This window comes from Oncorhynchus kisutch, linkage group LG4 (assembly GCF_002021735.2).
Source record: "Oncorhynchus kisutch isolate 150728-3 linkage group LG4, Okis_V2, whole genome shotgun sequence".
Taxonomy (NCBI): Eukaryota; Metazoa; Chordata; class Actinopteri; order Salmoniformes; family Salmonidae; genus Oncorhynchus; species Oncorhynchus kisutch.
The window spans coordinates 35,500,706-35,517,283 of NC_034177.2; the positions used below are offsets into that span (position 1 = coordinate 35,500,706).

General features: G+C 43.4%; 1 protein-coding gene across 4 annotated transcripts in view; it reads left to right on the forward strand.

The window, feature by feature from the left end:
• Window positions 1-6,400: 6,400 nt before the first annotated feature.
• Window positions 6,401-16,578, forward strand: part of LOC109889462 (ELKS/Rab6-interacting/CAST family member 1) — a 30,899-nt gene continuing 20,721 nt past the window's right edge. For 2 of the 4 annotated variants that reach the window (XR_004209713.1, XM_031822898.1), the window contains exons 1-3: window positions 6,401-6,603; window positions 12,454-13,235; window positions 13,485-13,673. Coding sequence is in view for 3 of the 4 variants with exons in the window: in XM_031822898.1 (XP_031678758.1) it covers window positions 12,678-13,235; window positions 13,485-13,673 (747 nt within the window). In the remaining variant the exon portion in view is untranslated. Of the gene's footprint in view, window positions 6,604-7,769; window positions 8,199-12,453; window positions 13,236-13,484; window positions 13,674-16,578 lie in introns of those variants that run through there. The other 2 variants (XM_020480903.2, XM_031822896.1) reach the window with 2 other exon arrangements.

Consider the following 16,578-nt stretch of genomic DNA (forward strand, 5'->3'; position numbering starts at 1 on the left):
CCAAGCCATGAGGTCGAAGGAATTGTCTCTAGAGCTCCAAGACAGGATTGTGTCGAGGCACAGATCTGAGGAAGGGTACCAAAAAATGTCTGCAGCATTGAAGATCCCCAAGAACACAGTGGCTTCCATCATTCTTAAATGGGAGAATGTTGGAACCACCAATACTCTTCCTAGAGCTGGCCACCCACCCAAACTGAGCAATTGGGGAAGAAGGGCCTTGTTCAGGAAGGTGACCAAGAACCCGATGGTCCTTCTGACAGAGCTCTAGAGTTCCTCTGTGGAGATGGGAGAACCTTCCAGAAGGACAACCATCTCTGCGGCACTCCACCAATCAGGCCTTTATGGTAGAATGGCCAGATGGAAGCCACTCCTCAGTAAAAGAAACATGACAGCCAACTTGGAATTTGCCAAAAGGCAGCTAAAGACAACTAAGACCCTGAGAAACACGATTCTCTGGTCTGATGAAACCAACATTGAACTCTTTGGCCTGAATGCCAAGCGTAACGTCTGGAGGCAACCTGCCACCATCCCTATGGAACATTTCTGGGATCATTTATTTCAGCTCATGAAACATGTTACGTTTATATTTTTGTTCAGTGTAGTTCAGCTGCAGAAACAATGATGTCAATCTTTCTTGAACACTTTTCAATTTGTGCAGTGCCATTTATCACCATTGCTATAAAAGCGACAAAGTCCACTTTCTTCAGCGTTGATTCTAACAGACTAGGCGGGTCTTGATACTCTCGTGCCACCCGAGGCCTAGAACCTCCTCCTTCCCGCTAATGACAGCAGTTTGCTAGCTAGTTTAAAACTGGGCACTCCCCCGAATTCATCCTGCTTGTGGCTACATAAGCTACTACTATGTGTGAGCTATGGTCATTCGACTGAATGGCCTGAAATGTAGGCACCACTGCTTGCCAGTGATCATCAATGAATACTGCAACCTCACATAAACACTAAAGTTACAGTGCAAGTTAAGAGAACTACCGTAGCAGGTTAGGATAATTGAGGTGGCAGGTTAGGAGAATAAAATTAAGGTTAGGAAAGGGGTTAGCTTTGCTAAAATGTATAGCTGGTTTGGATAATTAACGTGGCAGGTTAGTAGAATGAGGTTAAAGTTTGGAAAAAGGTTAAGGTTAGGCTTAGCTAAAATGATACAGTTAAACAATAAACTGGTCTTGCATCCCAATCAGCCACGCAAAATAGTCTTGAGTGGCAAGAAATCTCCCCAATTAGGATGATCCGCTTTCAATACACCCACTTCTGTTGACAAGCTCACTTTCATACGCACTCCAAGAATGCAGATAGAACAATGAGCCAGATATTCCACCAGATGTATAAATTTGAAGCAACCGGTTGGCGGTTCCACTAACTACCAAATATGGTGATGAGAGGAATCCCAGTGGCAGGCAGTTGGGGAAGATGAAGCTGACATTCTGCAAATGTTCTTATCGATTAAACAGGTTTCTGTTTCCAAAACTAGAAACGGAAACAAACAGAGTAGACTGTGTTTTGTATGCTTCACCCTTTGCCAACGTTTTAAAAAATTGTGAGAAGGAGTGCAAGGGAATATTGCGTTATTGCATACAGGGTAGGCGTTCCATAAAGGAAATATGCAAATAAATGCTAGAACGCGCCAATAGGATCTCACTAGCTCGTGCTTGGCTCTGCCCACCTGCTTTCTTGTTCTGCCCACTATGACGCGACCGGATTTGGTCTATCTTGGGTTAGTTATAACAATCTTTGGCAAAATATTTGGCGCTGTCCCTGCAATACTATTGGCCTACTGTCCTGTCCACTGCTGCTCCAGAAAAACACGAAGACCCGGTGTAAACCATTTGATGATGAAAAAGTAAGCAAGACCACCCCCTTCAGGTGAAAATTAAATGTAGGCAGAGTTTTAGAATGCATAATGTTCCGTTATCTATATATCATGACACGTTCGTGATAATGTAGAAGAGAAAATCACACAAGACAACAATGACAAAACGGGACAAAACATACCAAGAATTTGAGTAGACATTCTACAGGGAAAGTTCAATCCCCTCCTGTACTCCCTGTTCACTCATGACTGCGTGGCCAAGCACGACTCCAACACCATCATTAAGTTTGCTGACGACACAACAGTGATAAGCCTGATCACCAACAACAATGAGACAGCCTATAGGTAGGAGGTCAGAGACCTGGAAGTGTGGTGCCAGGACAACAACCTCTCCCTCAACGTGATCAAGACAAAGGAGCTGATCGTGGACTAGAGGAAAAGGAGGGCTGAGCACACCCCCATTCTCATCAAAAAGGCTATAGTGGATCAGGTTGAGAGCTTCAAGTTCCTTGGGGTCCACATCACCAACAAACGATCATAGTCCAAACACACCATGACAGTTGTGAAGAGGGCACCACAATGCCTATTTCCCCTTAGGAGACTGAAATGATTTGGCATGGGTCCTCAGATCCTAAAAAAGTTTGACAGCTGCACCATTGACAGCATCCTGAGTGGTTGCATCCCCGCCTGGTATGGCAACTGCTCGGCATCCAACCACAAGGAGCTACAGGCCATCATTGTAAATAAGAATTTGTTCTTAACTGACTTGCCTAGTTAAATAAAAGGTTATATTAAAAATATATATTAAAAAATACAGAGGGTAGTGCGTGCGGCCCAGTACATCACTGGGGCCAAGCTTCCTGCCATCAGGACCTCTATACCAGACGGTGTCAGAGTAAGGCCCTAAAAATGCCAAAGTCTCCAGCCAACCTAGACTGTTCTCTCTGCTACCACATGGCAAGCAGTACCAGGAACGCCAAGTCTAGGTCCAAAAGGCATCTTAACAGCTTCTACCCCCAAGCCATAAGACTGCTGAACAGCTAATCAAATGGCTACCTGAACTATTTGCATTGACCCCGCCCCCATTTTTTTTACTCTTCTGCTACTCACTGTTTATTAACTATGCATAGTCACTTGACCCCTACCTACATGTACCGTACCAGTCAAAAGCTTGGACACACCACATTCAATGGGCTTTCTTTATTTTAAAATATTTTCTACATTGTAGAATAATAGTGAAGACATCAACACTATGAAATACTACATAATTCAATATGTGTTAACCAAAAAAGTTTTAAAAAATATTTTAAATTTGAGATTCTTCAAAGTAGCCACCCTTTGCCTTGATGACAGCTTTGCACGCTCTTGGTATTCTCTCAACCAGCATCACCTGGAATGCTTTCCCAACAGACTTAAAGGAGTTCCCACATATGCTGAGCACTTGTTGACTGCTTTTCCTTCACTCTGCGATCCAACTCATCCAAAACCATTTGAGGTCGGGTGATTGTGGATTCCAGGTCATCTGATGCATCACTCCACCACTCTCCTTCTTGGTCAAATAGCCCTTACACAGCCTGGAGGTGTGTTGGGTCATTGTCCTGTTGAAAAACAAATGATAGTCGCACTAAGCGCGAACCAGATGGGATGGAGTATCGCTGCAGAATGCTGTGGCAACCAAGCTGGTCAAGTGTGCCTTTAATTCTAAATAAATCACAGACCATCACACCCCCACACCATCACACCACGTCCTCCATGCTTCACGGTGGGAATCACACATGTGGAGATCATCCGTTCACCTACTCTGCGTCTCACAGAGAGACCGCCGTTGGAACCAAAAATCTCAAATTTGGACTCATCAGACCAAAGGACAGATTTCCACCGGTCTAATATCCATTACTCGTGTTTCTTGGCCCAAGCAAGTCTCTTCTTATTATTGGGGTCTTTTAGTAATGGTTTCTTTGCTACAATTTGACCATGAAGGCCCGATTCACGCAGTCTCCTCTGAACATTTGATGTTGAGATGTGTCTGTTACTTGAACTCTGTGAAGCATTGATTTGGGCTGCAATTTCTTAGGCTGGTAACTGTAATGAACTTATCCTCTGCAGCAGAGGTAACTCTGGGTCTTCCTTTTCTGTTGCGGTCCTCATGAGAGCCAGTTTCATCATAGTGCTTGATGTTTTTTTTGCGACTGCACTTGAAGAATTGTTCAAAGTTCTTGGAATTTTCTGTATTGACTGACCTTCATGTCTTAAAGTAATGATGGACTGTTGTTTCTCTTTGCTTATTTGAGCTGTTCTTGCCATTATATGGACTTGCTCTTTTACCAAATAGGGCTATCTTCTGTATATCACCCCTACCTTGTCACAACACAATTGGCTGGTTCAAACAAAGACCCAGAGTTACCTCTGCTGTAGAGGAACTCCTTCTTGATGTCATCAGACCAGAGACTCTTGTTTCTCATGGTCTTAGTCTTTAGGTGCCTTTTGGCAAATTCCAAGCGGGCTGTCATGTGCCTTATTACTGAGGAGTGGCTTCCGTCTGTCCACACTACCATAAAAGGCCTGATTGGTGGAGTGCTGCAGAGATGGTTGTTCTTCTGTTTCTCCCATCTCCACAGAGGAACTCTAGAGCTCTGTCAGAGTGACCATCGGGTTCTTGGTCACCTGCCTGAACAAGGCCCTTGGTGGTTCCAAACATCTTCAATTTAAGAATGATGGAGGCCACTGTGTTTTGCTCTGACATGCACTGTTAACTGTGGGACCTTATATAGACAGGTGTGTGCCTTTCCAAATAATGTCCAATCAATTGAATTTACCACAGGTGGACTCCAATCAAGTTGTAAAAGCATCTTAAGGATGATCAATGGAAACAGGATGCACCTGTGCTCAATTTCGATTCTCAAAGCAAAAGGTCTGAATACTTATGTAAATAAGGTATTTCAGTTTTTTATTTTTAATACATTTGCAAAAATAAAAATGTTTTTGCTGTGTCGTTATGGGGTATTGTGTATAGATTGCTAAGGATTTTTTATTTATTTAATCACCCTACCACTGAGGGGATTAGATTAAGCTGGCCCTGCTGCCCGTGTGGGCGGAGTTTGCACCGGGTGGACAAAAAAATAAAAAAATGTAAAGTGTAAAGTATGTAAAGTGTTGGTCCCATGTTTCATGAGCTGAAATAAAAGATCCCAGAAATGTTCTATATGCACGAAAAGCTTATTTCTCTCAAATTTTGTGCACACATTTGTTTAACTCCGTTAATGAGCATTTTTCCTTTGGATTATCTTGGCATTCACCTGACAGGTGTGGCATATCAATAAGCTGATTAAACAGCATGATCATTACACAGGTGCACCTTGTGCTGGGGACAATAAAAGGCCACTCTAAAATGTGCAGTTTTGTCACACAACGCAATGCCACAGATGTCTCAGGTTTTCAGGGAGTGTGCAATTGGCATGCTGACTGTAGGAATGTCCACCAGAGCTGTTGCCAAATAATTTAATGTTAATTTATTTACCTTAAACCATCTTCAACGTCATTTTAGGAAATTTGGCAGTATGTCCAACCCGCCTCACAACCGCAAACCACATGTATGGTGTCATGTGGGCAAGCAGTTTGCTGATGTCAATGTTGTGAACAGAGTGCCCCATGGTGGCGATGGGGTTATGGTATGGGCAGGCATAAGCTACGGACAACAAACACAATTGCACAGATATACCGTGACGAGATCTTGAGGCCCAATGCAAGGCCCATTTTTTAAGCTATTTGTGACCAACAGATGTATATCTGTATTCCCAGTCATGTGAAATCCATAGATTAAGGCCTAATGTATTCATTTCAATTGACTGATTTCCTCATTTGAACTGTAACTCAGTAAAATATTTGAAATTGATTCATGTTACATTTATATTTTTGTTCAGAATATTTTATGGAAAATAGATATTAACAGTATTACCGTGCGGCTCAGATTACTGTTCGATTTAAGCTGGGAAGGCCTCCCTCACCGGTTTTGTCCCCTTATGTTACGGGCCATAGCCCGGTACAACACAGGCTAGCTCAGCAGAATCCCCTCAGTGCCTCAGAATCAGTTGAGGCCACCCCCTCTATCTTACTACCCTAACAAGCAGTTCATGAGGCAGTCCATCTGCCTGTTTGCCACGCTGTACTTGGGCCCCCCAACGTACAGCTGCAGGGTCCGCTCCATGCCCAGCCCCTCACACCACCTATCTAGGACCATGACCGAGAGATAGAGGGAGAGAGAGAAAGTTAGAGGAGAATTGCCCACTGGCTTCATAACCAAACCGAGGAATTATGTCAGGTATCAACCATCTGACTCAATTTATTTTTTTAAGGAAATTAATTCATTTTTACCATCCTCCTCTTGGATATTGCAACCCTAAAATTGGTTCTCAAACACTTTAGGCCTATCTGGTGAAACAGTTCTAGGCTACACAAAATAACAGACTTAGGTAAAAAGGCTAGTAAATTAATTGTAACGTAAACCGACTTTCTGTACATTATGGTATGTCGTCGGGAACACGCCTTTGGGATTAAAGCGTAGCGATGACAGTCGTGAACGCGCATCGCGGGCTTGACGTCACTGAAGCGCCCAGGCTCTCCAGAGCGAGAGCCGCTGGTTGTGTAGGCAAAAAATATGGGAAAATTAGATAGAGGTATGCTGAGGAAATAAGGGAAAATGTCCGTATATGTGCCGTTTTCCATTTGACGCAGGATACAACAAACTGACTTGACTGACCCCCATCAGACAGAGCTACAGCACGGTAGGCTAGTTCACTCTATAAGTGATTTTCGTCATCATTGTGTTCATTTCTAAGGATTCTGCTTGACCATATCATATTTATGAATATGTATGCATCAGAATATTATGACATTTTTGGAAAGTAAATAACGGCATTATTGTTAGTCTTTTATAGGGGGGAGCAAATTTCTTTAAATGAAGGAAAACCCCGAAAATGATGTTCAGCCCTACAGCAATGGAGGAGGAAAAGAATGGATATTTGAGAGGGTGCGATTGGGTGGCTCCTGTATTTAACGATTTTTTTTTTTTTAGATGTTGTCCATTACTAAAGATTTTAGACGTCTTGCCATCCAAGTTGACAATCGTATTACCTTCAGACCATTTATCAGTTTTGTTAGCAGTTTATCTTGCATCCATGAGGTTTTTATTCCCCAATGTTTAAATGGCCAGCCCTTTCAGTCATAGCTAACGTAGCGAACAAGAAACAATGTAGCACGCTACCGTGCGCGATATAGGCTAGTGCAAGATCCATCTACATTCAATTTCGGAACAGTGTTACATTGCAATAATATTTTTTTCGATATTGCAGCAAAACGTTACATTGTAACGGTTGATAAGTCACATTAGCGTCATTTTTGCTCTTAGCTAGGTTGCCATTTGAAACTCCAACTAGCTATGGATACGTTTATGAGGAGTCTACAATCGAAATAGTCCGTGGTGTAATGTATCACGGATAAAGATAGTATTTGAGTTTTCTTAGGGAATTCTGTACTATCGGTCGCATTTTTGGGCCCACAACTCGCAGTCATTGGATACAATTGAAAAGGGGCGCTCCTCCCTACATTAGCCAGGTGACGTGACACATACTGTACCATAACGTACCAGCGTCCCTACTTGAAATTCTATTTGACGCTGAACGTAAGAGGGGGGGGGGGGGGGGAAATCGAAATTATCTATACAAAACGGTCTTTGCAGAGTCTACTATTGAACTGTAGGTGTAGCGGATTTCACATACGTATTGATACAACTGCACATTCATTCATAGTAGCAATAGGCCTACATTAACACGGCAATATGGGAATTATTCCCTAGTAGCCTTTATACATTGGCTAGTAGAAATAAAAAATGTCAACTAACCTTTTCTTGTCGATACTTTCTTGGTTCTCTATTGGGAAGAAACGTATTTTACATGCCCGTATTCAGTTGCAGGTGGTTCTCAAAAATCTGAGAATATTCAGAAAGATAGTCAAATTCATATCTTTCCACAAAGTAAGGAGTTCCCTCCTTTAATCTGCAGGACATCTTACATTTCCCAAAATATTTTCAGGAACAAATCGGCGAGAAGTCAGAGCAAAACAGGAAAAATAACATACTTGCTTTATGAAACATAATACACAACATCCGGGACTAGCATTAGCCACTGTAGCATGGTGGGGGAAAAGGGTGTTTCATGAAGAAAGTATGCATATTTTCCCCGTTTCTTTTTGCCTTCTCTCCATTAAGTCGAATGAAGGCGAAAACCGACGCCGTTGCAGCCTGAATGGACAATGTTTTATGTACGAACCGGTCCACGGGGGATACGAGTGTATAGCTGGCTGCATACATTCCATTCGGATGGTAAGATGACATGACTCTATCGACATCGTTTCTATGTGACACAACCGGGGCCATGTGTAGAAGTAGATGACAGTGCAACCAAAACAAAAATCAACACAAATACAAGAGGGGCGCCATAAAGCTCAGGTGTGAGTGCTACGCCACTGCTCATTAATTAGTTCATTTATTTGCCACCTCTTAGATAGTTATCTCCAGTTCAGGGTTCCAGCTATATGTTTCCAGTTCAGGGTTCCAGCTATATGTTTCCAGTTCAGGGTTCCAGCTATATGGTTTGCTAACTTTCCATCTAAGTGGCAAGCTTGCTAGATCAAGCGTCTTGGTTACAGGAAATACCTCTTGGATCAAGATCCCTGCTGCCTAAATTAGTTTTGTGTGCACTACTGGTAATACTGTATACCCTGGTATGGTAAAGGAATGGTATGAAAATCTGGATAACGCCCAACCCTATTTCTCACTCCATACAAAATGTGGATTTGACCATTTTTCATTATATTCTCTTGTTTTTGGAGAACCGCCTGCAACTGAGCACAGACATTTACAAGATGCATGCTTTGTTCTCAATTCGGTAGAAAAGTGTATCGGCTAAAACAGGTTCATTTGAAAAATAGCTTGAAACACTTTTTACTAGCCACGGTATAATGGCTACTATGGAAGAATTCCCATATCACTGTTTTAATGGATATCTACACCCAGTTGGTGGGCTGTCTATATGGGAATTTCTTACTGGACATGCTCAAAGCATCTGCCAAAATGCATTGGCCCTTTGAAAAACGTTAGAGCAGGTTTTATTGCAAGATTATGCCCATTGTAGGTAGTCTGGTTTCCACTCTGGTTTCTCCTTTAGTCAGCTTGTCTTTGTTGTATTTGGAAAGGCAACAATGTAGTGTTGTTGAATGCAGAAACATGAGTATGACCTCTTCTGGAGTGTGGATGTACTGTCATGGCCAAAAGTTTTGAGAATGACACAAATATAAATTTTCACAGTCTGCTGCCTCAGTTTGTACGATGGCAATTTGCAAATACTCCAGAATGTTATGAAGAGTGATCAGATGAATTGCAATTAATTAATTCCCTCTTTGCCATGCAAATGAACTGAATCCCAAAAGAACATTTCCACTAAATTTCAGCCATGCCACAAAAGGACCAGCTGACAACATGTCAGCGATTCTCTCGTTAACACAGGTGTGACTGTTGACGAAGACAAGGCTGGAGATCACTCTGTCATGCTGATTGAGTTCGAATAACAGACTGGAAGCTTCAAAAGGAGGGTGGTGCTTGGAATCATTGTTCATCCTCTTGTCAAGCATGGTTACCTGCAAGGAAACACGTGCCGTCATCATTGCATTGCTTTGCACAAAAAGGGCTTCACAGGCAAGGATATTGCTGCCAGTAATATTGCACCTAATCCAACCATTTATAGGATCATCAAGATCTTCAAGGAGAGCGGTTCAATTGTTGTGAAGAAAGCTTCAGGGCGACCAAGAAAGTCCAGCAAGCTCCAGGACCGTCTCCTAAAGTTGATTCAGCTGCGGGATCGGGGCACCACCAGAACAGAGCTTGCTCAGGAATGGCAGCAGGCAGGTGTGAGTGCATCTGCACGCACAGTGAGGCGAAGACTTTTGGAGGATGGCCTGGTGTTAAGAAGGGCAGCAAAGAAGCCACTTCTCTCCAGGAAAAACATCAGGGACAGACAGATATTGGGGTGGCAGGGTAGCCTAGTGGTTAGAGCGTTGGACCAGTAACTGAAAGGCTGCAAGTTCAAATCCCCAAGCTGACAAGGTACAAATCTGTCGTTCTTCCCCTGAACAGGCAGTTAACCCACTGTTCCTAGGCTGTCATTGAAAATAAGAATTTGTTCTTAACTGACTTGCCTAGTTAAATAAAGGAAAAATAAAAACAATTCTGCAAAAGGTAAAGGGATTGGACTGCTGAGGACTGGGGTAAAATCATTTTCTCTGATGAATCCCCTTTCTGATTGTTTGGGGCATCCGGAAAAAAGCTTGTCCGGAGAAGACGAGGTGAGCGCTACCATCAGTCCTGTGTCATGCCAACTGTAAAGCATCCTGAGACCATTCATGTGTGGGGTTGCTTCTCAGCCAAGGGAGTGGGCTCACTCACAATTTTTCCTAAGAACACAGCCATGAATAAAGAATGGTACCAACACATCCTCCGAGAGCAACTTCTCCCAACCATCCAGGAACAGTTTGGTGACGAACAATGCCTTTTCCAGCATGATGGAGCACCTTGCCATAAGGCAAAAGTGATCACTAAGTGACTCGGGGAACAAAACAGACCTTAACCCCATTGAGAACTTGTGGTCAATCCTCAAGAGGCGGATGGACAAACAAACACCCCACAAATTCTGACAAACTCCAAGCATTGATTATGCAAGAATGGGCTGCCATCAGTCAGGATGTGGCCCAGAAGTTAATTGACAGCATGCCAGGGCGGATTGCAGAGGTCTTGAAAGAGAAGGGTCAACACTGCAAATATTGACTCTTTGTATCAACTTCATGTAATTGTCAATAAAAGCCTTTGACACTTATTAAATGCTTGTAATTCTACTTCAGTATTCCATAGTAACATCTGACAAAAATATCTAAATACACTGAATCAACAAACGTTGTGGAAATTAATATTTGTGTCATTCTCAAAACTTTTGGCCATGGCTGTACAGTACCAGTCAAAAGTTTGGACACCTACTCATTCAAGGGTTTTTCTTCATTTGTACTCATTTCTACACTGTAGAATAATCATGAAGACATCAAAACTATGAAATAATAAAAATGTATTTTATATTTGAGATTCTTCAAAGTAGCCAGCCTGTGCCTTGATGACAGCTTTGTACACTCTTGGCATTCTCTCAACCAGCTTCATGAGGTCGTCACCTGGAATGCATTTCAATTAACAGGTGTACCTGTTTTAAAGTTAATTTGTGGAATTTATTTCCTTCTTAATGCATTTGAGCCAATCAGTTGTGTTGTGACAAGTTAGGGGTCGTATACAGAAGATACCAATTCCATGTTATGGCAAGAACAGCTCAAATAAGCAAAGAGAAACAACAGTCCATCGTTACTTGAAAACATGAAGGTCAGTCAATACGGAAAATGTCAAGAACTTTGAAGTGCAGTCGCAAAAAACCATCAAGCACTATGATGAAACTGGCTCTCATGAGGACCGCCACAGGAAAGGAAGACCCAGAGTTAGTTACCTCTGCTGATATGTTCATTACAGTTACCAGCCTCAGAAATTGCAGTTCTTAGAGTTCAAGTACAGACACATCTCAACATCAACTGTTCAGAGGAGACTGCTTGAATCAGGCCTTCATTGTCGAATTGCTGCAAAGAAACCACTACTAAAGGACACCAATAATAAGAAGAGATTTGCTTGGGCCAAGAAACACGAGCAATGTACATTAGACCGGTGGAAATCTGTCCTTTGGTCTGAGTCCAAATTTGAGATTTTTGGTTCCAACCTCGGTGTCTTTGTGAGACGCAGAGTAGTTGAACGGATGATCTCTGAATGTGTGGTTCCCACCGTGAATCATGGAGGTGGGGGTGCTTTGCTGGTGACACTGTCTGTGATTTATTTAGCATTTAAGGCACACTTAACTAGCTTGGCTACCACAGCATTCTGCAGCGATACGCCATCCCATCTGGTTTGCGCTTCCTCCAGCTGTCATTTTTTTATCAACAGGACAATTGTGTGCTGCCCTATGGGACTCCCAATCACGGCCCGTTGTGATACAACCTGGAATCTAACCAGGTTCTGTAGTGACGCTTCTAGCACTGAGATGCAGTGCCTTAGATCGTTGCGCTACTAGGGAGTGAAGGAAAAGCAGTCAACAAGTGCTCAGCATATGTGGGAACTTCTTCAAGACTGTTGGAAAAGCATTCAAGGTGAAGTTGGTTGAGTGAATGCTAAGAGTGTGCAAAGCTGTCAAGGCGAAGGGTGGCTATTTCGAAGAATCTCAAACAGAATTTGTTTTGTTTAACACTTTTTTGGGGTTACTACATGAATCCATATGTGTTATTTCATAGTTTTGATGTCTTCACTATTATTCTACAATGTAGAAAATATATATAAAAAAAAAAAAGATAAACCCTTAGGTGTGTCCAAATGAGTAGGTGTGATATTCAACTTGTTCCTCATTTCATGCATCATGGCTAGATCGATATTACAGTAAAGCAGCGATGGTATGCTTTTGCCTTTCGGTGTACGGACTTTCTCATTTAGCCAACTCTGTTCCTTCCAGATCAGTCTCCTGTGTATCGACCCTCTGAATGGTCGTTATCTAACCAAGAGCAGCTGTCACTCAGTCCCTTCTGAGATTGAGAGAGCACTCAGCTGTTTCACATGAAACAAGCGCTCACTTACTTCAGTTGAGTCTGTCACACACTAGACAAGGCTACATCTCCACGTTTCGGACACTGCACCTCTTCCCACCATCCAGCCGTCCACTCCTCTGCTTCAGCGAACATGTACGGCAGCGCCCGTTCCGTTGGCCGAGCGGATGCCAACCACAGCGGAGGAGGGAGAGACGCTGGGAGGGATGGGGGGAGCAGCCAGGGTTCTGGGCGCTCCCCTCGTCTCCCCCGCTCACCACGGATGGGTCACCGTCGCACAAACAGCACGGGGGGCAGCGGAGGATGTCCAGGCGGAGCGGGGGGTAAGACCCTCTCCATGGAGAACATCCAGTCCCTCAATGCAGCCTATGCCACCTCAGGACCCATGTACCTGAGCGACAACGAGGTCGCCATGTCCGACCGCGTTAACAAGAGCGGTCGGGAGATGACCACAATGGGGCGACAGAGGGTGACATACGGGTCAAGGGCGAGCGCAGGTGGGGGTGGAGGCGTGGCAGCCAGCACACCAAACATCGCCACATCGGCCCCAGCCAACGCTGTGCTCCCTGGGGGAATGATGGCAGGTGACTCCCTGGCTTTTGGGGATCACCACATGGCCTCTACGGTGCCCCACTCCCTGAGACAAGCCCGGGATAACACCATACTGGACCTGCAGGCCCAGCTCAAAGAGGTCAGTAGCCCCAGTTGCAGCTATCTAATTTACTGATTTGCATATTTTAGTGAGACTGGAAGCTGTGATGTCATAAGGACATTTTGCAATGACACGTTTGACATGTACCGTATTTTGAGCAGCGCATCCAGTTTGACTTTTGCATAGTGTCTGCCATTCCAAGGTTTGTGTGAGAACGTTTCGGTGCAGAGTGTGTGTGAGTGAAAGTCAGACGGTATGTTTGACTGACTGAGTCTCCTTGTCCCTCAGGTTCTGCGTGAGAATGAGTTGCTGTGTCGTGAGGTGGAGGTGAAGGAGAGCAAGCTGAGTTCCTCCATGAACTCCATAAAGACCTTCTGGAGCCCTGAGCTGAAGAAGGAGAGAGCCCTAAGGAAGGACGAGGTGTCCAAGATCACTGTCTGGAAGGAACAATACCGCGTGGTGCAAGACGAGACACAGGTTAGTGTGGGTGATATTTTACATCCATGTAATTGTTAAAGAAAGAATTGGGGGCAATTTACTACCTCGAGCAAAGGGAAGGTTAGAGCCTATTGACTGTGTGTGAGAGGGGAGAGACGTAGGCTGTAACCTATCCTATAGCTATCGGCAGTGTGTGTCTGAGGGAGGATGTGTAGCTTTAGCAACATCAGCTAATCCTCTTATATGCAGCTATGTGCTCATGCTACAAACTGTAGATGAAAGAGGGGTGTTAGGTTAATGGCTGCATAAGTCTGTACACAACATCCCCCTTTTGTTAAAGGAATGGGAGGATGTAGTGAGCAGATATGAGAGGAAACCTGTGAAAAATGAGCTTCAGATTGAGCTAGGGGGATGTTACAACGCTACTGTACTGTACCTGCCATAGAGAGAAAATAAATAATGGATACAGCAGAACAGCCTCTTGGGGATAAGACGTAGAGTAAATAGCAGGCTCTTGGGAAAAGCATATAAAAGCAAGCGTTTAGTCCCCCCCCACCCCCCTGTGTGTGTGTGAGAGAGAGAGAGAGCAAGCTTTTAGTTTCCTCACATTGCTGTCTTATGTGGTGACAGCTCACAACTCGGCATACTGAAGACGAACTTGCTAATCAGAGACCAAGGGCTCTATTTTTGGCTGCTGCTACGGCGGTGCGAGTACCGAACACATGGTAGTTTGCATTTTCAGCATGTAAAAACTGGCCCCATGCGCCAGGTTCATGCCTAATATCAGCTCACTTGCGCTGAGGTGGGAGAGATGGCAATGTTTGAGGTGTGTCCTTAAAAACAAGCACAAAATGGAATTTAATGCGGTGCATATCGGGAGATTTAAGACCAATGAAAAGCAGGTAGGTCTTAGCAGTAACGCGGTTGGTAATGGCATGGATTTTGTGAGTGGAAGGGCAACCAACCTAGCTGTGATGCACAGTGCCCTTATGCTCATCGAACAAGAGAGGGGCTGTGTTTTTTTGTAGGTAGCCTTGTGGTTAGAGCGTTGAAAGGTTGCTGGATCAAATCACCGAGCTGACAAGGTAAAAATCTGTCGTTCTGCCCCTGAACAAGGCAGTTTACCCACTTCCCCAGTAGGCTGTCATTGTAAATAAGAATTTGTTCTTTAACTGACTTGCCTATTTAAATAAATAAAATAATAAACCAAGCATATAGCCTCCCCTCAATTAATGCTGCTTTCAAGCCTGAAAGGGTTTGACTCGTGAGAGTGCTTTGAAATTAATCTTAATCTCCAACGCTTTATTCAAATATCAAGTTTGGGAGCAGCAAAACAGTGAGCCAACATCCCCTTTTTATGTGTTGCGTAGGCCTACATTATTTTAGACAGCTCTCGTTTTGGGTGTGCGTAAACTAATAGGCTACATGTGTCCATATGCCCATCACCAAACGAGATATGAGATGATGCTGGTGCCCCTTGTGTTTAGAACTTATTTTCCTCGAACAATTGCTTGTTTTCCATTTCACATGATTAAAAATCATTCCCTCCGTAGGCTACCCTCACCCTAGACCTATAGGCTGTAACAACACATGATTAAAAAGCATTCCCTCCGTAGGCTACCCTCACCCTAGACCTATAGGCTGTAACAACACATGATTAAAAAGCATTCCCTCCGTAGGCTACCCTCACCCTAGACCTATAGGCTGTAACAACACATGATTAAAAAGCATTCCCTCCGTAGGCTACCCTCACCCTAGACCTATAGGCTGTAACAACACATGATTAAAAAGCATTCCCTCCGTAGGCTACCCTCACCCTAGACCTATAGGCTGTAACAACACATGATTAAAAAGCATTCCCTCCGTAGGCTACCCTCACCCTAGACCTATAGGCTGTAACAACACATGATTAAAAAGCATTCCCTCCGTAGGCTACCCTCACCCTAGACCTATAGGCTGTAACAACACATGATTAAAAAGCATTCCCTCCGTAGGCTACCCTCACCCTAGACCTATAGGCTGTAACAACACATGATTAAAAATCATTCCCTCCGTAGGCTACCCTCACCCTAGACCTATAGGCTGTAACAACACATGATTAAAAAGCATTCCCTCCGTAGGCTACCCTCACCCTAGACCTATAGGCTGTAACAACACATGATTAAAAAGCATTCCCTCCGTAGGCTACCCTCACCCTAGACCTATAGGCTGTAACAACACATGATTAAAAAGTAGGCTACCCTCACCCTAGACCTATAGGCTGTAACAAAGGCTGGTTCATCATGTCTCTTTTATCCTGTTGGTTTTATGATATCATGGTTCTGACCCCAAGCTATTTAGAAATATTGTTGTAAAAAAAAAGACAGTGATTTTGTTTTAATTTGATTAAAAAAACAACTTATTAGAATGATTCACCGTCCTAGCTTTGTGATGAGATCATCCAGCTCGCATGCAATGGAATTTAGGAACCGTCTGTTATTTCTGGTGTGAATGCCATCTGTAAGATGGCTCCATTATGTTTCTGAAACATATTTGGGAGCAGTATAACGGTTGATGTTCTCTTTATATTGGAGCTTTGTCCAGCTTCTGTGAAAAGTTTGATGTGTGTAAAACCTTTGTCTGCATTGCCTTATATTATGCTCATGGGAACAATTTATGGTGCCTGTAACTATATTTATGTATAGCCTATTTTAAAACAAGTTTTGATTTAAATTTTATTCAAATTTTTCCCTCTTTTTAGGCCTTGTCAATAGTAAATTAAATCTTGCTTATTGACTACATTTGGCATGTTCTTGGCTCAGACATAATGCAATTTACAGTAGTCTCTTCCCCTGATTCAGAGGGGTTGGGTTTATATTATGTATTTATTTATAGACAACCATTTTTTTCACCTCTTCCACACTGACTTTACGAATTCAAATGTACAATTCTTGTCTTTCATAAT